Below are 26,814 nucleotides of genomic sequence, written 5' to 3' on the forward strand. Positions count from 1 at the left end.
TGTGTATGTGTGTGCGTGCATAGGATATATTAAAGGAACCAGAGGAAAGCCTTGAGCACGCTGAATTAATCTTTTTTGAAAGATTTGTAGAAAGCCATAAAAAGAACTACATAAGGCGAGAAGGCATGGATGGGTTGCAACTGTTCTAGTGAAGGGAGTACCCACAATGATGAGGCAGATCACAGATACAATCAAGTGTAACTCATAGTATATGAAGGGGTTGGGATGCTGGGAAATTTGGGAGGAATAGGGAAGCTGTCCAGTTTTCCTACTTTTTTAAAGTCAGTTTTTCACTATGTAGCTTAATTATCTGCTTTAATTCTCCTAAATATGACACACCTGTATTAAAATAGACATAGAAATTTATTTTATAGTCATATGTAGTATATTTTGAATTGTTGATAATTCTTACAGGTGGAGATCTATACCTTTAAATCATATTCATGGATTTTTTTTTCAAACTTCTAAATTCTTATTATGGGGATATAAGAATTTTTAATATGCCTAAACTATAGTTATTCATATCTTAGATTATAATTACTATTAAAAATCTTCCATGGTTTTCAAATATATGCCCAAAATGAATGTATATTTTTATCTCTGAAACTTTTTTTTTGGTTTCATTTTTTTCCGTTAAAGACCAGCCTCAACCCCCAATCATTCTGGTCCCAGACCAAGCCCTACTTGGTCACTGTTTGGGTCCTGATTGGCTCAGAATGAATGTAAATAACAATTGTTCTGTTTTCACCAGAAACCCTGAGCCTCTTCCCCTCCCAGATCTATCTTTTTTTTTTTAAAGAGGCCATTCTTTGCCTCATTTTATTAAGCCTTAATCACTGACTGGGTGCTATGTCAGTCAAACTGAGACCTGTTAAAAACCTTAGCTTGAAAAGGCCACAGACCCCCACTATATCTGGGGCCATCTGTAGTCATGCTGATCCGTTTCTGGCCACTGGACCCAGATGGCTGTGGTGGAGAAAGTGAGGCTGATGCCTTTGCACAGCCCTCCCTCACTTTAATCCAATTCACTTGCTTACCATGGTATCATCTCCCTGATGTCATAGTCCTTTTTGAGAATGAAGGACAAACGGGAGCAGCAAAGATCAGAGGATTCTAGCAGTTACCTTGAGTGTTGTCCTTTTTTGAGGACCTATGCCAGCACTGGAATCCTAAGTGGTACTGTTAGAAATATGTAGAAAACACAGAAAGTAATTCAGTAGCCCATAAACTCCCCTTGGAAAGGAAGTGCCCTTGGCGTTGCCAACAGGACAGCCCTCTGATCCTCCATTGAGCCTCTTTCCCACAGGGTCCTACATTTTCCCTCAAGAGTCTCAGTACTGCCCTGTGGAAGGCAGTCCTACTTTGGGCCTACCAAATAAGCACTCCCTTCCCATCAGATCCTAATGTCCAAATGTTATTGTAATAGTAGGGGTAGGGCAGCAAACTTTGCCTTCTATTTGCCCTCCAGAAAGGACAGTGCCCAGGAACTTTGTAAGTCTTTTCTTTCTCCTCGGGAATCATTCCCTAGAAGTTCTAAATCTGAACTCTCAGGCTTGGGAGTCTCCATCTTGGGGTCCTCCAAGAAGCAAACTCAAAGACTAGTGCTGCTCAGGAATTTTCCTTTTGGAGGGGGAAAGAAAGGGAAGGGGAGCATATTTTTTTAAGCACCTGCAACGTGCCAAGCGTATAAATCCTGCCTCTGACACTCATTCACCGTGTGACTCTTGACAAGTCATTTTACCTCTTTTTGCCTTGTTGTTCATCCTTCATTCTCGAAGAGGATCAGTGACAAGGAGAAGGAAATAACAAACCACTTCAGTGTCTTTGCCAAGAAATTCTGATGGATAGCATTGGCGTGCTATGGTCCACAGGGTCAAGAAGAGTCTGACATGTCTGAATGACTGAACAACAACAAATGTGCCAGGCACTTACTAAGTACTTTACATATATAATCACATTTGATCCTCACAACAATCCTGGTAAGAAGGTGCTATATCACCATTGTACAGTTGAAGAGACTGAGGGCAAACAGAGATTAAGTGACTTGCCCAGGTCACATAACCTGTAAGTATCTCAGGCTCAGTTCAAACTCAGGTCTTCCTGACTCCTGGTCCAGTGCCCTATGTCCTGGCCACCTAGCTGCCTCAGGCTAGATTCTGGGATTCTGCTGCCAAGACATTTGAAGTCACTCTCCTCTCCACACAGGAGTTTGGGGCTCATGAGTGCTATCTATGAACTACCATCTTGAACTCCATATGGGAGAGAATGCATCTGCTTCTACCATGTACTTGTACAGGAATTCCATCAATGCCCAGCCTGCTGTTACCTCTTGGGCTGAGAAAAATCTACTCTCAGAGACTTTGCTCCCTGGCCTGTGTTCAGAAAGCCAGGGACAACTCCCTTTAACTCCTATAGGCTCTAGTCCTAAAGCAGTCATGGCCAATTTGGGAGGTGGGGCAGGAGAATTCAGAATGTATAAACCACAGAAAAGGGCAGCTCCTTCGAGAATCCCTTCTGATGAATCCCCACCAGCCAATCAATCATCTGGGTGCCTGAGAGGAGTTGCCTGTGACCTCTACACTAGGTGCACGTCAGTACTCTCCATGGGGAGGTGTCTCTCAAATGTTGCCAAAGGGTCGTGCTGGCAAGCTCATTAAATGAACGGAGGAGCTCAACAGACCGATCTGCGATGCCCCTGAGCAGTACCCTCCCATCCCCTCATGGGAGACTCCAAGGGAAGAAAAGAACAGTGAAATCACTGCAAAGGGAATGGCATGTGGTCACTAAGTGGGGGAAAGAAAGAAAGGTTTCATCCAGGAGGGAAAGGGACACAAGGCCCATGGGAAAGGAAAAAAAAAATACAGGCCTGAGTGTAATCGCTCTGGCTTTTTTCGGGCCTGTTGTTCCCGAATATGTTTGATTTGTTTGTTCCCACATTTCCCTGTGCCTCCCTGGCAGATGGCCCATCTCGCTCTGCACTGGGAGGAAACAGGATGGCAGAACAGTGTTGCCGTGGGAATTAAGCTTATTTGTGTTCGTCCAGTTACTGCTGGAAACCTTCTTCATTTTGTTTTCAGAATGTTGTTTTTTTTAAAGCATGTCTCATCATGGCAGGTGTTCCTCTTTGTCTCTCCTTGGGTTTCCCTGCTTTGCTTTCAGACAGAGATAGTAATCCAATCAAAGTGAGAAAGAGAAATTGGTCTGCCCGTTTGTCCTCTTCTTCTGTAGGCTCCACCTTATGTGACGATTTATGATGAACTCAAAGGGACATCTATCAGAAACAGATAATCCAGTTATCTATTAGACTAGTTACTAGTGACCTGTGAGTCCCATGCAGTATAAGGAAAGGAAGGGAAAGAAAGGGAGGAAAAAGGCATTTATATAAGGCCTACTCTGTCCTGGCACCATGCTAAACAGTTGCAAATACTATCTCATTTGGTCCTCACAATGACCCTGAGAAATAGGTGGTGTTATTCCCATTTTACAGCTGAGGAAATTGAAGGTTAAATGACTTGTCCCTGGTCACACAGCTAACAAGTGTCTGAGGCTGGATTTGAACTTGGGTCTTCCTGACTCTAGGACCAATGTTCAATCTACAGAACCACCTAGCTGTAGTGTAATTAATTATCTTGGACACTACTTCACTTACAAAGAGTTATTTTAGGATTTAGAGCCAGGATGTCTCTCAGAGGTAAATCAGCATAACCTCTTCATTTTACAAATGAAGAAACTGAAACAAAGGGAAGTACCAAGAGAAGTAATGGTATAATACATACAGCTCTGGACTCGGAGTCAGCAAAAAATGGGTTCGAATCCTGCTTTAGACTCTTAATAGCTGTGTGATTCTAGGCAAGTTTCTCAACTTCTCTGTCTTAATTTCCTCATCCATAGAAAAGGGATGAAAATAATTCCTGCAAGCCCTACCTAAAGTATTGTTATGAAGATTAAGAGTTAACTGTATGTGTGTGTGTGTGTGTGTGTGTGTATCCAGTGTATCCATATATATATATATATATATATCATCTCCTAAACCTTAAAGTACAACATAATGTTATTAATGACTATTTTCTTAGAATCAGGATTTAAGAGCAGCATTGTTCACTGGAAAGAGTACTTGATTTTACCTAGGCTTCAGATCCTACCTTTACCACTACCATCCATGTGACCGTGGACAAATCACTTCTCTATTGGCCTCAGTTTCTTCACCCATAAAATGAAGAGGCTGTATTAGATGATCTCTAAGGTCCCTTCCAGCTCTAAATTTATAATCCTGTGAACCCAAATCCTTTGATTCAAAACCCAGAATTCTTTCAATTATACTCTGCTGTCTCTTTTTACTTACTCATCATAGAAAAATGAATGAAGACTATGCATCCACTTGAAAACTTTTATTTTAAAACTCCATGGCAAATTGGATCAATGAAATACAACTTTTGAAAAGAAAATTAAATGTGTCATAATGTTTTTTAGTAATGTAGAAAAATTTTATCAAAATAATTTAATTCCCTAAGTTATCATGCAAAAGACAGACAAAAGCAAAATTCTAGATGGTCCAACTGAAAAATCATCTCGGACAATTAAGGTAAATTCATTGTTAGTCAGACATTGTAGAAGTTCCAAACTATCATAGAAGGACAATAATGAATGTTATAAGTTTTGTTCTCTCAGATATTATCAGGGTTTTTCTTGTTGAGTGAGTAATAGACTTTTAAAATTCAGTATACACCATGCTATGTGAAATGTCTAGTTTAAATGGTCTGAACTATGTTGAATTCTGGGGCAGCGAGGTGGCTTAGTGAATACAGTTTGGGACCTGGAGTCGGGAAGACCTGAGTACAAATCTGACCTCAGACACTTCCTAGCTGTGTGACCCTGAGCAAGTCACTTAACCCTGTTTCCTCAGTTCCTCATCTGTAAAATGAGCTGGAGAAGGAAATGGCAAACCACTCCAGTATCTTTGCCAAGAAAACCCCAGATGGGGTCACAAAAAGTCAGACATGACCGAAATGACTGAACAACAACAAAAACATTGAATTCTAGCTGCTTTCATTTTTTTCCTGAAGAAGTAACAGAACCACCTTTCTATTTCCATGCTATATACTTGGCTATATACCAGGTTTAACTTTCCTATTTTAGAGTCTAAAGAGAGAGGAAGAAAGGGAAAGAAAGTCACAATTGGTAATAAGGGATAGGGTTATGGATTAGACTTGTGATTTCACTGATATAGGGAACTTCTGGGTCAAGCAATGTCCTTTACCAATTCCAGTTGGAATCTTCTTTGCAATTTATAGTCTTGGAGTTGTCTATAGCATTGAGAATTTAAGAAACTTGGCTAGGGTTACACAGTCAGCATGGGTCAGAGTTTTTACTCTCTCTGGTTTCAAGGCTGGTTCTCTCAGTACAACACATTGCTTCTCCATTGCTAAGACTAGTCATATATTGAGGTAATTATCATTCTGCCACAATGTCTATTGAAGACTTTGGAAGAAAAGATGGGTTTTGAGGTCTTTTGAAAGAGCTGAAAAAAAAAGTCATTCACTGAAACAGATAACAATCATTTGAGGCTCTAAAGGAGGGCATAGACCATAGAGAAACAAGAAAATTTGTAGGAGGGAGGCTTAGAGGGAGGAGAAAAGGCCAGAACCACATAAAGTGGGCAATAGTCTCCATATGCTTTATTCTTAGTTTTTCTCACAGAGCCTAGAACAGTGCTTTGCAAATAGTAGCCACTCAATAAATGTTTGTGATTATTAATGTTGATAGCAATGAAGAAGAAAGGCTTAATGAGAGCGGCTATCCTGGCCCCCAGGAATCCATTCTATCTGTCCCTTCCTCAGGGTGGTAGGGGGTCTGACTGAGTTTTACCATTGCTATTTTCTACCAGCTGGTCATAAATTTTAAGCCCTGTAAGTAGATGTACCATAAAGATAATGAGTAATATTAACTTGATATGAGGTATAATATGAAGGCAGTTAAGGACAGAAAGAGAATGATGTTTAGAATTTTGAATATTTAAAAATTATGTGGGATAGATGTCATTAATTGACATTATCCAAATTCCATGCACTTTATTTTATTATTCTAATTTTTAATGTTCAATTTTTAAAATTTTACCCCTCTTCCACCATTGAGAAGGTGAGCAATGTGATATCAATTTTTTATGTGGAGTCACACACAATTAACTTTAAATATTACTATATTTATTTAAGCAAAACTGCCTTGTAGATGATTCTTAGAATCCTAAGAATAAATATATTTTTCCTTTTGGAGGGTTTATTTATCAGATATTCCCCTGGAAAATTGCTGTTTGCCTAACAGTAATGAAGGAGTATGTGGAATATTTCTACTGTAACTCCGTAGGAAATTGTTGCAAATAGAATGAAGTTTATTCTGGGAAAGACTGTCTAATTCTCCTTTTTGGAATTTCTAAGCTTCCTTTGGAACTATGCTAGAATGCTCAATGAAATTGTAAGACTCCCAAATGAAATACAAAAAGTTCAGTACATCATGATTTCTTTTGGAAATAATTTACTTGAAATTATCATGAACAATATTTGTTCTAGGATAGATTTTCTGATCTCTTAGTCAAAGATGGGTCCAAAGGGAGTTTGAATAAGCCAAAGAAATAACTTTCCTCAAACTCACACTATTCTATTCGTGGTAATTTCTTTCATAAGTAAGTTGAAATGTTCAATGGAATTATGTGAACTAGAGGAAAAATCTTATATTGAAGAGCAATTTCTGATCTCTCATTTTGGACTGGACTGAAGTCTACATTTTTGATTAAAGAAAATACCAATCTTAGGACTCTGAAATGTAGGTATTGTAAAGAATAAATAATAAATTTCATGGTTTCTTCCTATTAGTGTCCTTCATTCTTTCTCTTCTCCAGGTATAGTCCAATCTTTAACCTTTGTTAATATCACTGAGCCATAGAATGATTCATCCCATAATGTGTTGCTTATCACCTTGATAGCCTATATGTAGGGCCCTGATATTTGCATAATTATCTGGGTGGATGGGAGTAATCCATGAGCATAAGATTTAGATCTAGAAGGAATCTTGGAGATTCTGTAGGGGTTTTTAATTTGTGTGTGTGTGTGTGTGTGTGTGTGTGTGTGTGTGTGTGATGGACTCCTCTGGTAGGCTAGGGAAGCCAATGGACCTTTTCTCAAAATAATGTTTTTAAATGCATAAAATAAAAAACACATAGGATTATAAAGGAAACCAGTTGCATTAAAATCCAGTTACAAAAAGAAAAACCAAGACCACAGACCCCGAGTTAAGAATGCCTGATTCTAATCTAACTCTCTTATTTTACAGATAAGCAAACTGAGGACAAAAGAGGTCCTGTGGCTACAGGTGCTGTAGGACTGAGTTGGGATTCAAACCCAAATCTTCTAAATCCTAAACCTATGTTCTTTCTACTGCACTAGCCTGTCTTTTCTGTGTTACTGAGGTGACCATGGTACATAATACCACTGCCTACCTCCTAACATGGTCCTATAAGCAAACAAGCTTAAAATAATCTAATCCACATTCAGGATAGGCCAGCTCCATGATCCAAGGCAATAACTTGGAACAATTCCAATGGATGAACCTTGAGAAAGAGGAGATAAGTCATGAAGTGGGACTGCTATGGAATCTTTGGGATTTTCATTGGGAGATTGTGAGATTCCCCTCACTAGAGGTCTTCAGGGGAGGCCTAGATGACCATTTACTAGGTATGCTGAAATGGGGAGTCTTTAAGGTAGTGGTTCAATTTGTGGCCTTTTAAACTCTGAGATTCTGTGAATTCTCAATTGTAATTTTTTTAAAAAAAGAAAACCAATTATATTGAGAAAAGTTATCAAAATATTTTAAAAAATCCACTCTATGACTTCAAGTTTTTCTCTGGTTTAACATAGGTGTTATAGTCTCCATAAATTAACAATTTTCATCCACGAGACTCTTTTCAAAGTGGAAAATTCATTTAACTAGGTTCTTCAAGAAACATCAAAGTAACTAACTACACTACTGGAAAAGTATCTTTCCCTCCAATAATTCAATTTTATTCTTATTTTCAGTTCTGAATTCTCTTCTTTCCCCTCCTCTCTCCCACTCATTGAGAAGGCAAGGGGAAAAAAAGCTCATTACAAATCTGTATAGTCATGTAAAACAAATTCATGCATTCATGTCCAAAAAGAGAAAGAAAAAGAAAGAGAAGAAAATATGCTTCAGTCTGCTTCTTCAGAGTTCCTCAGCTATCAAGATGGATAGAAAGTTTCATTATCTGTCCTTTGGAAATGTGGTTGGTCCTTGTATTGATTAGAGTTACTCTATCTTACAAAGTTGATTACCTTTACATATTGCTGTTACTGAATAAATTGTTCTCCTGCTTCTGCTTACTTAGCTTTCCATGAGTTAATATGTCTTTCTAGTTTTTTCTGGAACTGCATCACTTGGGTATCTTTCCCATTCCCATTTACAACAATTATTGCTAGTTGTCTATTTTATTTCCCTGTTTCCTATTCTCTTACTTTTTCCTATTCTCTTTGTTTTTATCCTGTCCTTCCTCAAGAGTCTGTTTAGCTTCTGACTACTGCCTCCCTTACCTTAATCTACTTTCCTTTTTTCCCTCCCCCCTTTCCCTTAGCAGCTTTCTCTCTTATTTCCCTGTTGGGTAGGATAAATTTCTATACCCAACTATTATATATGTATATTCTTCCTATTTGAACCAAGTCAGATGACAGTGAGATTCAAGTATTGCCTGCTCCCCACCCCCATCATCCCTTTCATTGTATAAATTTTTCCTTCCATGCTTCATGTGAGATAATTTTCCCCATTCCTCTTTCCCTTTGTCCCTCTTTCTCATCCTTCCATTTTTCTTTTGAGATCATCCCAATATAATAGACTCACACCCATGCCTTCTAACAGACCTAGTGTGATAAAGGCCTGAGGGATTAATGTGTATCATCTTCCCTTATAGGAACATAAACAGTTTAACCTTTTTTTAGTCTCTTATGATTTCCCATTCATGTTTACCTTTTTTTGCTTACCTTGAGTCTTTTGTCTCAATATCAAATTTTTTCATTGATCTTCTGGTCTCTTAATCAGAAGCATGTGAAAATCCTCTATTTCCTTAAATGTCTATTTCCCCCCTATAGGATTATAGTCAGTTTTACTGGACAGGTTATTCTTGGTTGTAATCCTAACTCCTTTTCCTTCTGGAATGTTATATTCTAAATCAGGGGTGGGGAACCTGTGGCCTCGAGGCCACAAATGGCCCTCTAGGTCCTCAAGTGCTGCCCTTTGACTGAATCCAAACTTCACAAACAAATCCCCTTAATAAAAGGATTTGTTTGGTAAAACTTGGACTCAGTCAAAAGGCCATACTTAAGGACCTAGAAGATGCAGGTTCCCTACCCTGTTCTAAACCTTCTTTTCCTTTCTAGTGACAGCTGCTATGTCTTGTTCAATCCTTCTCCACAGTATTCGAACTATTTCTTTCTGGCTGCTTTTAGTATTTTCTGCTTGACCTGGGAGCTCTGGAACTTGGCTATAATATTCCTGGGAGTTTTCATTTTGTAATTTTTTTCAGGAGGTGACTGATAGGTTCTTTCAATTTCTATTTCACCCTCTGGTTCTAAGATATCTAGGCAGTTTTCCTTTATCATTTCTTGAAATACAATTATCTAAGCTTTTTCTTTATTCATGACTTCTAGGTAATCCAATGATTCTTAAATTCTTTCTTCTCCAGGTCAGTTGTTTTTCTTATGAAATATTTCACATTTCTTCCATTTTTTTCATTCTTTTGACTTTGTTTTATTGTTTCTTGGTGTCTTATGGAGTCATTAGCTTCCACTTGGCCAATTCTAGTTTTTAAGGAGTTATTTTCTTCAATATTATTTTTGTGCCTCTTTTACCAAGCTGTTAATTCTCTTTTCATAATTTTCTTTCAGAGCTCTTATTTTTTTACCTCTACCATTCTTATTTGGTTTTCAAAAATTTTTTTGTTCTTTTTTTTTAACCCTTTCTTTACCTCTCCTAGGAATTCTTTTTTTTTTCTCTTTTTGGCTAGGCACTGGGGTTAAGTGACTTGCCCAGGGTCACACAGCTAGTGAGTGTTACGTATGTGAGGCTGGATTTAAACTGAGGTCCTCCTGAATCCTGGGCCAGTGCTCTATCCATTGCGTCACCTAGCTGCCCCTCTTCTACAAATTCTTATTGGGTTTATATACAATCTGCATTTTTCTCGGGAGGGAGGGGCTTTGCTCACAAATGCTTTTAAGTCACTGTCTTCTGTGTTTGTGTCTTGAGCTTCCCTGTCATCCTAGTAACTTTTTATTGTAAGGTTGTTCCATTTTTTTGTTTGCTCATTTTTGCAGTCTACTTCTTGACTTTGGACTTTAGTATTGTGCTCTGCTTACCTGCGTGGTGGTTAACTGGCCTGAGCTTCTCTCTTTTATTCTTTCTTCTGCTTTCACAGCTCATTCTGGAGGTTTTTAAGTTTTAAGTGCTTTTATCGCTGTGTGATGCATCACATGCAAGTGAGGAAGGGCTGTGCAAAGGCATCAGCCTCACTTTCTCCTCCGGAGCCATCAGAGTCCAGTAGCAAGATACAGATCAGGATGACTGGAGATGGCCCAGGATGCAGTGGGAAATTTTGGCCTTTTTAAGTTAAGGTCTTTCCCAGGTCTCAGTTTGACTGAGGCAACACCCATTCAGTGATTAAGGCTAGGTGTTGCACAGCCCTGCCTTACCTAAATCCGATTCACTTGCACGTCATGGTATCACTTCCCTGATGTCATGGTCCTCTTCAAGGGAAGGACAAACAACACTAGCCTTAATCACTGCATGGGTGTTGCCTCAGTGGAGTTCTGTAGACTGCTGCTAGACTCAGTCACAGTAAGTCCACTACGAAGTTCTTCAGATTCAGAGACTGACCCACTGGCTCCTCCTGGGTTTTGGTCTCCTGCCCTGTTTTTTTCCACCGCAGGCTTATGTATAGGATTAAGGGCTAGGACTGAGTTCCCCCTCTGCTCTTGGGCTCAGAGCCACACAGCTATGTTACCTTGCTCCACACAAAGGTAGGGCTCCTGTTCCCTCTTGGTTGCACTGAATGCTCCTCTCCACCCAGAACTAGGAAATGGGCAACAGAGCTGCTAAATGGCACTCCTGGTGCTAGCACTGGCATCCCCTGGAAGTCTTTCTGCCCAGGTATTCAGTGTCTTTACCATCCCTGAGTTTGGGGTGCTGTCCACCACTCCCACCGCCACCTCCACAGCCTTCTGAGGTGCTGCTGCTACTGCTCTGCACTCCTGGGCAGGCCCCACCCTAATGTCTGCAGACTTATCTTCCTAAGCTGCCATTTTAACTCTGCCTCTCTCAATTGTTACTCTTTAGAGAAATTCCACAGATGATATCTGGCATTTCCTTTTGGATTTCTTAGGTATATGGCTATATCTTACCCTTTTGTTATCTGCTTTTCAGGTTGCTACTTAAAAGTCAATCTCCACCATCTTATATTAGGGTCCCAGCAGAACAAGGCTTGATTGTTCTGAATATTTTCCAAGGATGGAGGTTTTTGCATCCTAATCTTGGGAGAACCCTCCCCACAACTGCTGATTGTACGCTTTTTGTTGTTGTTGAGTAATTTTCAGTTATGTCCAACTCTTCATGACACTACTTGGGGTTTTCTTGGCAAAGATAGTGGGGCGGTTTACCATTTTTTCCTCTAGCTCATTTTACAGATGAGGAAACGGAGGCAAACAGGGTGAAGTGACTTGCCCAGGGTCATAGAGCTTTTGGGTATCTGGGGCCCGATTTGAACTCATGAAGATGAATCTTCCTGACTCTATGCTGGTCGCTCTATTCATTGTGCCACTTAGCTGCCCTCCATACTCTCTAGTTCTTGCCAATTAATTGTGACCATAATCTCTATCTTTTAAGGGTTGACTAGTAGCTTTAGAAATTGTATTTCTGTTCCTTACTAAGGTCAATGGGCAGCTAGGTGGCTCAGTGGGTAGACTTCCAGGCTTGAAGTTAAGAGGACTCATCTTCCTGAGTTCAAATCTGGCCTCAGAAACTTACTAGCTGGGTGACCCTAGGCAAGTCACTTCATCCTTTTTGCCTCAGTTTCTCATCTATAAAATGAGCTGGAGAAGGAAATGGCAAACCACCTCAGTATCTTTGATGAGAAAACCCCAGATAGGGGCACAGAAGAGCCAGACACAACTGAAACAACTGAACAACAATTAAGGTCAATACGAATTTAGCCACAGGAAGCTTTTATAAGCTTTATTACTAGGTGATAAAGACTAAGACAATTCTACTTCAATTTATCCAAGTAGCTGTGATTTTATCATTTTAGAGACTCCATCCCTCAGAATTCCTAACATTAATATGTGGTCTTCATAAGTTGTTACAGTCAAAAACCTCAACACACAGTGGCCAGTTTTCCAGAGAAGAGCCATGCCAACTGAGGTAGGCGAGTGCTCAGATGACACACAGTCCATTTCACAGTTAGTTCACATGGTCAGTGTGTGAAGCCTCTCCAGCTTGATGGGATCTGCCAAGGCTTGTGGTCTTGTGGTCTCGAAGGTAAAGTCTTTAAGAACCCAAGGTATTAGTAATTATTGTCTAGGTGTTTACCTCAGACACCAGATGAAGAAACCATATGGTGAATGGGGAGAATCTACCTTAGAAATTAGAAATTAGGCTTAGACTCTTACCTGGAAAATGAATTAATCTCTTTATGTCTCATTTTACCTTTTATAAAGTTAATATAATTCTTGGTACTTATTTCTTCAGAAAGGTCCATTCAGTTGACAGAGTGAGTTAATATAGTAGAAAGGTAACCTATGAAGATAGCATTATTATTTTTTTTTTTGGCAAGGCAATTGGAGTTAAGTGACTTGCCCAAGGCCACACAGCTAGTAAGTATCAAGTGTCTGAGGCTAGATTTGAACTCAGGTCCTCCTGACTCCAGGGCCAGTGCTCTATCCACTGCGCCACCTAGCTGCCCCCAAAGATAACATTCTCAACAAGCATAGCATATACCCACCAAGAAATGAGCCTGTTTCAGATCAAATGGGTTCTATTACTTTTATTAATAATAACAATTATTACTTTTATTAAACATTGTTAGACATGCAGGTCAATTAAAAAAACTTAATCTATACTTTATGGAATAAGTGCATCCTATTAACTCTTGTTAATCTTTCACTAGAACAGGCGATTATGGGGATTCTGCCAAAAATCTACTATTTATCAGACACAACCCTTTCTGGGCTCCCCATCTAGGGACAACTTCCAGTTCTCCATTGCCTGGCTGCACATACAGGGAGAAATTCAGATCAAAAGGTCATTCAATAAACATAAAAATGTCAAAATTCCCATTTGACAAAAGGATCTAGAGGTGGGTGTCAGCAATGGGTATTCTTCTCAGTTCCACAATCTGGGAGTCTGTCATTGTGCCTCCTTCCTGACTGCCTTGGCCAGATTCATTGTCACTGGCACTGAGGCCGGCACCTGCAATAGGTAAAGTACAAGAACAATAAACACAGAGCAAAAAATTCACGATCAAAATGTATTCTAATATGACTTTTACTTTCGTTGAATTTGCAGAATAGGAGCTCTACTCAAGAAGGATGATACAAACATCTATACTTCTAGTTAAAACACCATATTCATTTTGGGGGGTTGGTCTTCATTTGCAAAAAAGCCTTCCTGCCCTATAGCCTCTGTTACAATTTACTTTGAAGTCTGCTTTGCTAGTTGAGCCCAAAGTCCTTTAGGACAGAGGACAATTTCCTTTTCATCTCTGTATCATTTGTGTGTACCACAAAACTACTCTTGAAAGAATATACCAATATACATTGGTGAGTCTCTAGCTGAGATCTCCATCTCATGAAAGGCCTTAACCATCCTCACTTTGCCCTGGTTTGACTCACCCTCCAGACTTCACTCCTCAGGAGCAGCTGCCCCTGCTTTCCTCTCCTTTCCCCCTACTCTTTCCACCTCCCCTTTATATCTTCTCTTCTTCTATTAGAATGTAAGCTCCATGGGGGTGGAGACGGTCTTGTTTGCTTGTCTAGATATCCCTAGTACTTAACATAGTGCCTGGCACATAGAAGTCACTTAATAAATGGTCTATTTGTCTATTTCTCACATAGTCTCACCTCTCATCTACTCTTGATTTATTTCTCTTCTGTCAGGGGAACTACCAGTCTCCCCATTACCCAAGTTTGGAACCTGTCTTACGTAGCTTACCTATAGGCCCCATCGTCCCTTTTGTCCAGTCAGTCACAAAGTGCTGCTACTCTTTTCTTTAAAATGTTTCTTCTACCTGCCCTTTCCTTTTCCTTTTCCTTTTTCTTTTCATAGACTCCACCCTGGCTTCACCTCTCATCACCTGCATCCTGGAGTGTGAGTCAGTCTCCAAACCAGTCTCCCTGACTCCTCCAACCTATTCTGAATGACTACCCTTCTGATCTTCCTAAAACAGCACACCTTTCACATCACTCCTCCACTTAAGAACCTACACTAGCTCCTATTACACATTGGATTATGTCCAAAATCCTCTTCTTGGCTTTTAAAATCCACCATAATCTGGCTTTATCCTATCTATCCAAACTTATTCCCCATTCTTCCAGTCAAACAGGTCTTCTAACTTACCATCCCCCTTCTTATACAGAGACACACAGACACAGATACACACACACACACACACACACACACACACAGAGACACACACATGCATGCACATACCCACACACACCCCTATATCAATTCTTGCCTTCACTACTTTGAAGATTTTCTGTTCCTACTCTCTCTATCCCTTTCTGCTTATTCACGATACTCAGAATTTCAAGACCAGACTTCAGTGGCCATCCTGTGCCTCTAATAATGATTGTTCTATGCCTTTGCTACAACATCCTGCCCTGATATGAAGACCTCTAATGAGGAGGAATCCACTACTTCCCAAGCCAGACCATTCCATTTTTGGATATTTGTAATTGTTGTGAAATGTTTCTTTCTAAGCCTAAATTTGCCTCTTTTTTACTTCCACGGATTGTTCACTATTTTTTTCTTTAGGGCCACACAGAAGAGAAGTCTACTTTTTCTTCTATGGGGTCATTTTCCAAATACTTGAAAGTCAACCAATAAATATTAATTAAGCACCTACTGTGTGCCACTTAATAAAATATTTAAGCACCTACTATGTACCAGGCACTGTGCTAAGTGCTGGGGATAGAAGGAAAAGCAAAAGGCAGCACCTGCCCTCAAAGAGCCCACAATTTAATGTAAAACAGCTATTCTGTCTTCTAGAAGTCTTCTGTTATCTGGCTAAGCATTCTCAGCTCCTTCAGAGCAAGCTTTTAATCACCACTATGATATTCACTGTGCTTATTGTTTTCATCTGAGCTTATCTGATGCCCTCCCTAAAATGTATGCAGTGGGGCACTGTGGCATATATACTGAAGAATCAGAGGGTAGTGGATCACTAGAGCTGCAGTGGGCTAAGCCAATCAGGGGCCAGTGGCCCCTGGTCCCAGTATGGTATGTCCATGGGGGGAAAGGGGGTGCTAAGCTGTTTGTGGAGGGGCAAACCACCTCAAGTTGGAAACAGAGTAGGACAAGGATTCTGTGTCAGTCAGCAGTGAGATTCAGCCTTTGAGTGGTTGTGGCAGCCAGGGAAAGATAGGGAGACTCTGAATGAATGTGGTACCCTAAACTACTAACTGGGTCTGACCAAGGCAGAATACTGCAGGATTATCACCTCCTAATTATTTAAATGTATCCTGGGATGATACTAGTTTTCTTTATTGTAATGTTATACTTCTGACCAACAAATTTATGGTCCAGCAAAAACCTAGACTTTCCCAGATGAATTGCTATGTGGCCATAGCTCCTCTTCCATCTTGTGGTTCTGAAGTTTATTTTTTGAATCTAAGTACAAAATTCTGTACTTATCCCCATTAAATTTTATCTTACTTGATTTGGCCCCGGTATTCTAGGTTGGAAATCTCTTTTTGAAACCTGACTCTCATTCAGTGTGTTGACTGCTTGAAGGCCCAGCTCCCTCCCTTTTCTTTCCAGAAATCCTTGCCATAGGGTCACTGAGTTACAAATTCATTTGGCATTTAATGATTCTCTAGTTATTTTATGTGTGTTAGGGGACAACCAGTCATCCTGATCTATATCTTGCCACTGGACCCAGATAGCTCCGGAGTAGAGAGTGAGGCTGGTGACTTTGCACAGTTCTGCCTTACTTAAATTCAATTCATTTGCAAGTCATGGCATCACCTTCCTGATGTCATGGTCCTCTTCGAGATTGAAGGACAAATAACAGTTATTTCATATGGGTTAGGGGATAGGGTGGTAGAATTGAGAATTTCACTTTGAAGGAAATACAATTATATTTAAGTCCCTAGAACTTTCCATAACTATATAATCTTGAGTAAGTGACTTAATTTCTTAAGAATTTGTTTCCTCACCTGTAAATAATGGTGCAACGTCTATCTCGCAGGATTGTGATGAAAGTGTTTTGTAAAGTGTTATAAACATATGAACTCCTTTATTAAAGTTATGGCACAGACTGTGTCTCATCTATCTCTCATCTATCCTCTCATCCCTCCCCAGCAGCTAGGTGCTAAGCACTTTATCACTGATGAACATGCTGGAGGAGGGTGAGGTGGGAGGCAGGGGGTATGGGCAGGATGCCTGGTTTTAGATTTCCAGCTTGTGTTCATCAAGCTTTTTTTTTTAATGGTAGATGTTCTCAGGTTTCATTTTCCATGTTATCTACAAACTGAGGAAAAAGAAAACAAACAAAAAAAAATCCCACCAAAAACTGCCTATGTCATGTTGCAAAAAAACAAAACAAAAACAAAACCAACCCCCCCCCAAAAAAAAGCAGGCGATCTTACATCAGAGGATCTGTGTTCAAATCCTGACTCTATCCCTCCCTACTGTCTATCCTTGTGTCCTAGGGTAGGGGTGGGGAGCCAGTACTGAACATCTAGTACTCTTCCTCATCTGTAAAATAAAAGAATTGAACCAGCTGATCCTTAGGGGCCCTAACTCCCTTGATCCCATTGGTGTTAGGACTTCCATATCATTAAGAAAGGATTTGCATCAAGTCTTCCTTTTACGACAGCTTTCAAAATGATTACCTATCCTGATGATCTACAGAGTTCACATAAGAGCCCAGTGCAAATTAAGAGAAGCTAACATGTCCCATTAGCACCAAGTGAAGAGCTCTTCAGCCTACTCAGATTTTAGCAGTATATCTCTAATCCATTTTTTTTTTTTAGGCAATTGGGACTTGCCAAGGGTCACACAGCTAGTAAACGTCAAGTGGTCTGAGGTCACATTTGAACTCAGGTCCTCCTGACTTCAGGGCTGGTGCTCTATCCACTGCACCACCTAGCTGCCCCTCTCTAATCCATTCTTAAGAATAAAAGGAAAGAGATGCCCTGCCCACAACATCATTTCATACTTAAAAGGACGTGGTTGGTAATATACTATAGATGAAGAAGTGGAACCTCAGAGCAGGTTAAGTAAGTACACACCTACTGAGTATGAGGCAGTGGAGAGAACACTGGGGATTGAAGTCAGGAAGCCTGGAGTTCAAATCCAGCCACTGACACTCTCTGTTTGACCCTGAGCAAGTCATTTCACCTGTTTGCCTCAGTTTCTTCATCTGTAAAATGGGGAGAATAATACTTTCCAGGGTTGTTGTAAAGATCAAATGAGACAATAATTGTAAAGTGTCTGACGCATAATAAGTGCTACATAAATATTAGCTATTATTAAAGTGCTTAGAACAGTGCCTAGCACATGGTAATTGCTATATAAATGTTAGCTGTTATTATATTAACTATTATTAAAGTGCCTAGAATAGTGCCTGGCACATAGTAAGTATTATATGTTAACTATGATACTAATGGTAGTCATTATTATTATTATAAATGTTGGAGGTAAGATTCATATGCAGTTTGCTCTTGCTGCTAACTTGCTACCCTGTTTCTCTCTCCTTCTCTTTTTTTGGCAGTCTTTATTGATGTCTTTTGTTTCCTTACATCACCATAGTTTCCCCAGTGTCCCTCCCTGTCCCTTTCCTAGAGAGCCATTTCATATAACAAATAGTATTTTTTAAAGACAAAAAGGGAAAAAGAAAAAAGAAGGGGAAAAATAAGCATAACTGATCAATACTTTGACAATGTCTGAAAATATACTGCATTTTGCAACACTTGTAGACCTTCCACTTTGGCAAAGGGGTGACATGGTGGGGTATCTTCTCATTTCTCTTCTTTTGAACCATTTCTGGTTCTTTGTAATTTTGCAACATTCACTTTCTATTTTGTGTGTGTGAATGTGTGATTTTTCTTCCCTGTACCTGGTTGTGGCCATTATGCACATTTTCTAGGCATAGCTTACTTCATTCTGTACCAGTACATATAGATCTTCCCTTGGTTCTCTGTACTCATCACATTTGTCATTTCTCATGCACAGTACAATTCCTGCAGTACAGCTGGCCGAGCCATTCTCCGATTGCTGGGCACCTGCTTTTGCTTCCAGTGCTTTGCTGTTACAGAAAGGGCCAGCTATCTTTCTATGATACCCCACAGATACCCTGCATATTCTGTTTTCTGTGTCCTCTTTTCTCCACTTGTTCTTACAGTATTCTCTCTCCTTTGAGGTTCTTGTAATTAGGAAGAGCTGGACTTAGCTAAAAAGACTGTGCCTTTTGTCTGTTCTTCAGGGCTAATTAGAAGCATGAGGGTGCTTTTCTGACAGGAAACCCCCTCAATCAAAAAATAAAGGATTGCTGTAAGTGAGGAATAACAGCTAGAGAGCCTCGTTGCCATACTGGGACCCATGGAATATTAAAAATAAAAAAAGAGGAAGGCTTTTGGAATGTTATATTCTCTATGGTAGATTTGTGGAAATTCATAGAGAAGAATTAGATGAGATGAGAGGGTATAGAGAAGCTGCAATCTGTACTAGTGGAGGGAGTATACACATAACTGAGATCATGGAGCTGTTTTAGTCAGTCAATCAATTAAAAAAAATATTTTGGTGCCAGGCACCGGTGCTAAGAAATGAGGATGCAAAATAAGGTAAAATAATAGTCTCTGTTCTCGAGGGGCTCGCAGTCTGATGGGGGAGACAATACCCAAACAACTAAGTAAAAACAAGCTATCCACAGGATAATCAGTCTAGCGAAGGCACCAGGATCCAGACCGATTAGGAAAGGCTCCTCCAAGAAGCTGGGATTTTAGGTGAGACTTGAAAGAAGCCAGGAGGCAGAGTTGAGGATGGAGAGGCATCCAGGCACGGGCGACAGCAGGTAAAAATGGGAGGAGTCAGGAGATGGAGTGTCTTGCTGGAGGAACAGCAAAGGAGGCCAATGTTAAGTAACTCCCCCAACAACCTCTTATGCCACCCCTGTAACCCCACCTCCCTGATTTAATTAACGTTCATATTGTGTATAGACAGAGAGGGAGGGAGGAGGAGAGGAAGAGGGAGAAAGAGAGGGAGTGGGGAGCAGGGGAAGGGAGAGAGAGAGAGAGAGAGAAGAGAGACAGAGACAGAGATAGAGAAAGACAGAGACACAGAGAGAGGGAGAAAGAGAGAGAGGGGGTAGAGAGAGAGAAGCAGTCATAGCAGAATAGATAGAGATCTAGTCTAGGAGTCAGGACCACCTGGGTTCAAGAACCATCTCTGAAGAAGTATGATGCTGGACAAGTGACAACCTTTCAGGGCTTTGGCCACCCCTATAAGCCAGGCCCGCTTATGGCCCTCAGGTCACATGCCACAGGTCAAAGTATTTTGGATGGTGTGCTGCAAGTGGCCCACGGTAAGCAGGCAGCCACTGTGCACCTGCTCTATTCATTTGCCATGTTCCAGCTTGCATTATACTTCAATATGTGTCTTATCTCCCATATACTACCTTGGGATAACTCACTTAACCTTTTTATATTTTAGTTTCCTTATCCATAAAATGAGGAGTTTGGCCTAGTTGAGCTCTAAGCCCTTGTCCACTTTTTTTTTTTTTTTGCAGAATGGAAGGAAGGATAATAAATAAATAGAATGTTCTTACAAGTAGGGGACCATGTGGAATTTGGAGATTCTAAAAAAATTTCTCTCACCAGCCTTGCCACAGTGACTGAAATTCTACCATTAAACACTCATTCCTTTACATGTAGGAATCTTTTTGACTTTCAAGAGTCTCTTAAAAATATGTAAATATCACATGGTAGATGTATCACAATGCAACCATTATATTAATTAACATCCTAATGTGAATTCATTTACCACATCACCCCCCAATCATGCAGTTAGTTGGAGGCAAAGTAATATGGGACTGGGTAACATAGATAAACTTGGGCAGGGAAGCACCAGGAGAAAAGAGAAGAGGTATGAAAGGGAAGGCGGAGGGTTACCAGTGACTACTTTGCCTGCTCCACAATTTTCCCTAGAGCTAGAGCTGAGAGTAAGGGATCCAATTAGGCCTCATGGTATACAGACAGTATGGGGTTAGGGCAGAGAGCTATGACAGTCTGGCGTAAGTGGCTGAAATGCTTTCTCTTTCTGCCCAGCTCCTTCCCCACATCTTTGCCCATTGAAATCCTATTCACCCTTTAAGGCCCAGATCCATTACCACCTTTGAAGGACTTTATCTGATCTGAAATGATGTTTCCTTTCTCAGAGGGTCTCATAGCACTTTATTTGTATCTAGCCCATACACCAGCCCTATTCTGTTTTGTACTGTAATGACTTAGGCATGGGCCCATCTCCTTAGCTCAGCTTTTTACCACTCCCTAGACCTTGGGTGAGTCACTTAACCCGGTTTCAGTTTTCTTATCTGTAAAATGAAGGTGTCAGACTAAAATATCTTCCAGACTTCTTCCACATCTAAATTCTATGACTTTATGATCCTTGCCAGACCGTGAACTCCTCAAGCAGAAGGAGCTCAGGTTTTGTTTTTGTTTTTTTCCTCTTAGCTAAGTGCTTTCAGGAGAGTAGATGCTTAATATGTTTTCAGAATTGAATTGACCCTCTCCCTTAAGTAGCATGCCACAGGAAGTAGAAAATTCTCCTGGGATAGTTTTTCTTGGAAGCTAGAACTTACAAGAAAATGTAAAATAGTATCACCATGGACATCATTTAGCTTTTCTTTTATAGTTGAGAAAAATCACTCAGAGATGCTAAGCGAATTGCACAAAATCCAGCAGCTAGTAAATGGTAACCTAGACACCCTCCCTCTCTCTCTGTCTCTTTTCCCTTCCTTCCTTCCTCCTCTTTCTTCCTTCCTTTCTCTTTCTTTCTTCCTTTCCTTCTCCTTCCTCCCCTTCCCTCCTTTCTTCCTTTCTTCCTTCTTTCCCTCCTTCCTTCCTTCCCTCCCTCCCTCCTTTCTTTCCTTCCTTCTTCCCCTCTTCTTTTCTTTATAAAAAAAACACAAAGCTCACATAATAACGAGACTGAGAGCCAGCATGGTATACTGGATAGAGAACTGCTCTTAGAGGCAGGAGGACCTGAATTCAAGTCTAGCTTCTGAATCATACTTACTGGCTCTGTGACCTGGGACAGATCCCTTAACCTCATAGTGCCCCTAGACAACTCTCTATGACTAAGAAGACATTGGAGAAACTGCCAGTCTACATTGGTAGAGAGCTTTTCTTACCAGGAGATATTTACACTGATGAAATCACAAGTCCAATCCCTGAACTGAACCGCCCCCCCACCTTTATTTGTGACTTGTGAAATTAGTCCACTATTTAATAACCACACTTCACAAATACAGCAGGTTTGTAGACACTTACTGATTCACCTCCTAATGAAGCTACTTTGTGTCTGTTCCCATAATAACTTACATTTACATAATGCTTTAAAACATGTAAAATATAATGCCTTATGTACTTTATCTCATTTGAATCTCATGACTCTCTGAAGTAGGAACTACAGGAATTCTTATCCCTATTTTATGGATGAGATAACTGAGCCTCAGAAAAGTACCTGTGGTCATACCCCTAGTAAGTCTCAGTGCCAAATTTGAACTCAGGCTTTCCAGACTCCAAGTTGAATACTCTACGCACTAGTCATGCCTCCTCATTAGCAGCCATTCTCCAGCTGAGCGCATGGTTTATTTTTCTCATGGGTACCTCTGGTAGACTAATACCTCATACCATAGTACCACATGACTAGGAAACCTACAGAGAGGCTGGTTGTCCTCTAGGATGTCTCCTCCCTTCTGCCTACCTCTAAATGAATGTCTATGAGCCAGAGGGCCTAGGATCACACAGGGACTTCTGACCCAGGATAGAAAACCTCTGGGAAGGATCAGCGCAGGTCCTGGGAGCCTTTCTAACTGTGTCCTAAAGAAGCCAGGCTGGTTCAGGGTCACAGCCTCTGCCCTGCCCTTTGCAGATGTCCCTTGTCCAGGGGTAGAACCTTCACGGGGACTACATACTAGATGAAGTCGTATGGGTCTGCTCAAACTGGGGTCTATAACAAAGCTTCTCTAGGGTGTGAGTAGGATGTGCCCAGAGCTAACCTATGACTTTTTTGGGGTGGATCCTCTGGTATAGATGATACTCCATAGCCCTGGACTTGCCCACTGTCATCACATGCCACAGGGGAAGTGCCCATTTTTTGTCTCCTAGTATTATGTCCTAATTATAGCAACTCAATAATAGAAACATTTTCTATCCCCTACCCTGCTTTTAAAAGCATTTATTTTAGAGTCTATGGGGGTGAATTGGGTATTTCCAAAGTAAATAAACCAAGACCCTTTCAGTGACATCTAGTGGTAAGCAAGTCATTACTAAAAGTGATAGCTACACTGAAGATATTTCATACTGGTTTCACATTGAGAGCCAGACTTGATTTTATTATACAGCAATGATGCATTTTTTATTTCTGTTGCCAAGCCACTGGAAGCACTGTAGTGGCAACACTTCCTGGGCGATAATCAAATATACAGTTGTAGACTCCCCTGACTTCCATCCCCTACTCTGTGGGATTGAGGCTCCAGGAGGATGAGGGCCAGGGACAGTAGTTCCCTCTTAGCTTCCCAAGATGTCAAAGAGGAAACAAGTTGGGATGGTGGTTGGTCTAGTTGTGGGATGTGGCATTTTGGTGGGTGGGGTAGAGAAACTTTCCGTTCTCTCTCTGCTTGGGGAAAAAAATGAAGACACATTTCTATGTTGGAACGGTCCTGCCCAATTACTGGGCAGTGGTGAGGAAGGGAAGGGGAATACATTGTACTTCTTGGCCGTGGCCAGCAAAGTCATCTCCACTAAGGCCATTATCTCCATTTTCTCTCCCCATTGGGAGACTGGATTTCGCACCTGGAAACACCCTGGGCTTTGAGGTCAGTTCTGGCCTTATCTCACTCAGTCCGGCCTCCAGGGCATTTCCCAAACATCTCCAGTCATGCGAACAAGTGTGTAACCCCCAAAGCTGTTGGGATGACTTAGAAATGTTCCTGTCTAAGCCTGACATCTCATAGGTCATCATTAGGACTGGAGGAGTTGTTTTCAGAATTGAGAAGGCAGATCTGGCCATATAATTTCACAGCTATAGAACTAGAATGAAGTTAATATCAAGACCCCAAATAAGAACAATAATAAAACAAGTAGACAACTATCCTATAACTAATAGAGGAACTTGATTAAAACATAGGACTTTTGTAAACTGTGATCTGTTTACCTTTTCATCTATTGATAATGTGCCTCACCCCTCTATCTAGTACTTCACCGTAAATCCCCTGTGCAAAGCATCCCAGTAGTTTTCTCCTTATGGGAGATCTGGAGTTTAGGGATCTTGGTTAACAAGGGAAGTGGTGAGTATCCTAAAAGCTGAACACCAGTGACACCAGACCTGCATTTGTTAGGAGGAACTCTCACCCCCCAACCCTGCCCAACAACCACCACCACCAAATAGTGAGGTTAGGGATGCAAGGGGCATTTACACATGCTATCCCCTTCTTATCTATCATTATGTTGGTAACAATTATTATGCTGTAAATACAATGTGCTTTCAAAATCAGTGTGACAATCATTGTTCTGATGAGAATTTCACCATGTTTACTGCCAAATGTGCAAAGATATGAAGGCAAATGAGGACAAAAAGGTAATCTTGTTAGGTGGTTTGTGGAATGGTCATGAGAAAGATCCTGGTAACCTGGCCATCAGAAAGTGTCAGTACAGCTTCCAAAAGGGCCAACCTGATTCATTCATTCACTCAACAAATATTTCTTAAGCTCCTACCATTTATGAGGAACAGTGGCAGATGCTGTGGGAAATACAAAGATGCCCAAGACATAGTCTCCACCAGTATCTTAAAAGCTAACAAATGAGAAACTTAAACTTGGAAAAGAAAGATCTGGCTTAAGAGATGTCAGTGGAATCGTACCACAGAATACATTCTCTGCCCAAAGCCAACTCTGCTGCCCCGTCATCATTGTCTCCTGTTTTTCTATCCCTAGTGCCTAAGACAGTGCATGGCCATAGCAGGAACTTTAAAATAATTTTTAAAATTTATTTTAAACTTAATACACACCAAAAAAGGGCATTTCGATATGCAAAGTAGAACACAAAAAATTTTATATGAAATCTTATATATGTAAATATGTAATAGACAATGTATAAATATGTAATAAATTCAACCTGTTATTTTAAAAACTGGTCTGTACTTCCTTCTGAAGGGACACTTGTTTCTTCTCCTTCTATTGAAATCATACAGCCCCTTCTAATTGCTCAAATAAATTTACCTTTCTGGGTTTCTCTCAACTCTAGTGTCTGTATTTCAAAGTTTCTACTCAGGGCTGGTTTTTAATCAGAAATGCTTGCAAATTCTGTCTTCCAATAAAGATCCATTTTTCTTTTTCTCATAGGATTGTACTCAGGTTTTCAGCATATATTAATTTTGGGTGTAAGCCTATATCTTTTTTTCTTTCAAGATTTCAATCTTTCGAGGTCTACTCTTGCTTATAGTAAAAGATACTGGCTCTTGTGTGATCCTTGTGGTTCTTGGGTACTTGAACTCTTTCTGTATATAGTTCTCTGGATGATGCCACCATACCTCAGCTCCTTCCCAACTCTATTCCTGTAGACTCTTTCTCCCATGGATGTGTTCATTCCAGAACCTCAGTTTTGGGGAGACTAGCCACCCCATCCCTATTCTGTAGACTTAGTCACTATGGCCCTACCCAAATATATACTCCTCCCTTCCCCTTCACCCTATCTCCAGCTTTTCAGTTTTATTTTTATGTGTTGTCTTCTCTTATTTTAAAAATGTAAGCTCCTTCCCACATGTACAAAAATATTTATAACAGCTCTTTTTCTGGTGGCAAAGAATTGGAAATTGAGAGGATGCCCATCAATTGGGGAATGGCTGAGCAAATTGTGGTATATGAATGTAATGGAATACTATTGTGCTAGAAGAAATGATGAACAGGCTGACTTCAGAAAAACCTAGAAAGACTGTGTGGTCTGATGCTGAGTGAAGTGAGCAGAACCAAGAGAATGTTGTACACAATAACAGCCACATTGTGCAATGACGAATATTGATAAACTTAACCCTTCCCAGCAATACAAGGATCTAAGATATCTCCAAAGGCCTTGTGATGGAAAATGCTATCTGCATCCAAAGAAAGAACTATGGAAGTTGAATTGCCATTTTTTTTCTCTTCTGTTGAGTTTTGTTTCCTCTTTCTTGTGGTTCCTCCTATTGGTTCTAATTTTTACTTGTGACATCACTAATATGAAAATATGTTTAATAGGAATATATATGTATAGCCTATATCAGATTGTGCACTGTCTTGGGGAGGGTGATGGGGAGGAAGGGGGAGAAAAATTTTAAACTCAAAAGCATATGGAAATGATTGTTGATAAATCAAAATAAATTAATAAAAAAAATTTAAAAATGTAAGCTCCTTGAGGGCAGGATTGTCTTTTTGCTTGTATGTATTTCCCTGGTGCTTAGACAGTGCCTGGATGTGGCAAGTATTTAAGAAATGCTTATTGATTGACTAATTACAGCATTTATATTTGACATGGAAGACCTGGATCATGGCTATGACATCCTTGTACTTTTCCTTTTAAGGTTTTTTTCAGGAAGTAATCAGTGAGTTGTTTCTATTTTCCCTTTGTCCTCTATCTAGTTCTAATAGATAAGGGCAGTTTAAAAAATATTTCTTGAACATAATTTTCAGGCTTTTAAAAAATCATGGTTTTCTGGGAGTCCAGTGATTCTGAAGTTATTTAATATGACCTGTTTTCCAGATCAGTCTTTTTTTGACAGTAATATTTTAATTTTTTTCTAATTTTTTTCTTTGCTGTCCTGTGGAATCTTTGATTTCTGTTCAATCTACTCTAACTTCCTGAGAGTCCATCACTTGGAAAATTCTAAGCTACTTATTCTCTTTTTAATTCTTTCTTTAAGACCTTTTATTTCATTATCTCTTCATTTCTCCTGAAGACTTTGTGGAAAATCCATTTCTCCCCTTGAGCCTCTGCTTATAACTGTCATGGAATCACTTTCTCCTAGGTTGGATTTCTGATATGTCTGGATCTGTTATAATTTTTATAGTCACACACACACACACACACACACACACACACACACACACACACACGATTATTTATCTCTCCAGCCTCAGAGCTTTGTGGGCTTTGTGCCAGGGCTAGGCTCTGCCTCCTGATATGATTTTGGGTGGGATTGTCAGCCTTACTTGGTCTTGAGTCTGAATTTAACAAACACAAAATAAAATGAACATTTCTATATACATTCTAGGAAAGGAAATTTTGTACATGAAAC

General features: G+C 40.2%; 1 protein-coding gene across 1 annotated transcript in view; it reads right to left on the reverse strand.

The window, feature by feature from the left end:
• Nucleotides 1-13,069: 13,069 nt before the first annotated feature.
• Nucleotides 13,070-26,814, reverse strand: part of ADGRV1 (adhesion G protein-coupled receptor V1) — a 712,618-nt gene continuing 698,873 nt past the window's right edge. Inside the window, 1 exon segment of the mRNA XM_078151750.1 lies at nt 13,070-13,512. Coding sequence (XP_078007876.1) covers nt 13,394-13,512 — 119 coding nt within the window. The 3' untranslated portion in view covers nt 13,070-13,393.

The sequence above is a fragment of the Phascolarctos cinereus genome, unplaced genomic scaffold, assembly GCF_003287225.1.
Source record: "Phascolarctos cinereus isolate Bilbo 61053 unplaced genomic scaffold, phaCin_HiC Scaffold_4;HRSCAF=312, whole genome shotgun sequence".
NCBI classification, from domain to species: Eukaryota; Metazoa; Chordata; class Mammalia; order Diprotodontia; family Phascolarctidae; genus Phascolarctos; species Phascolarctos cinereus.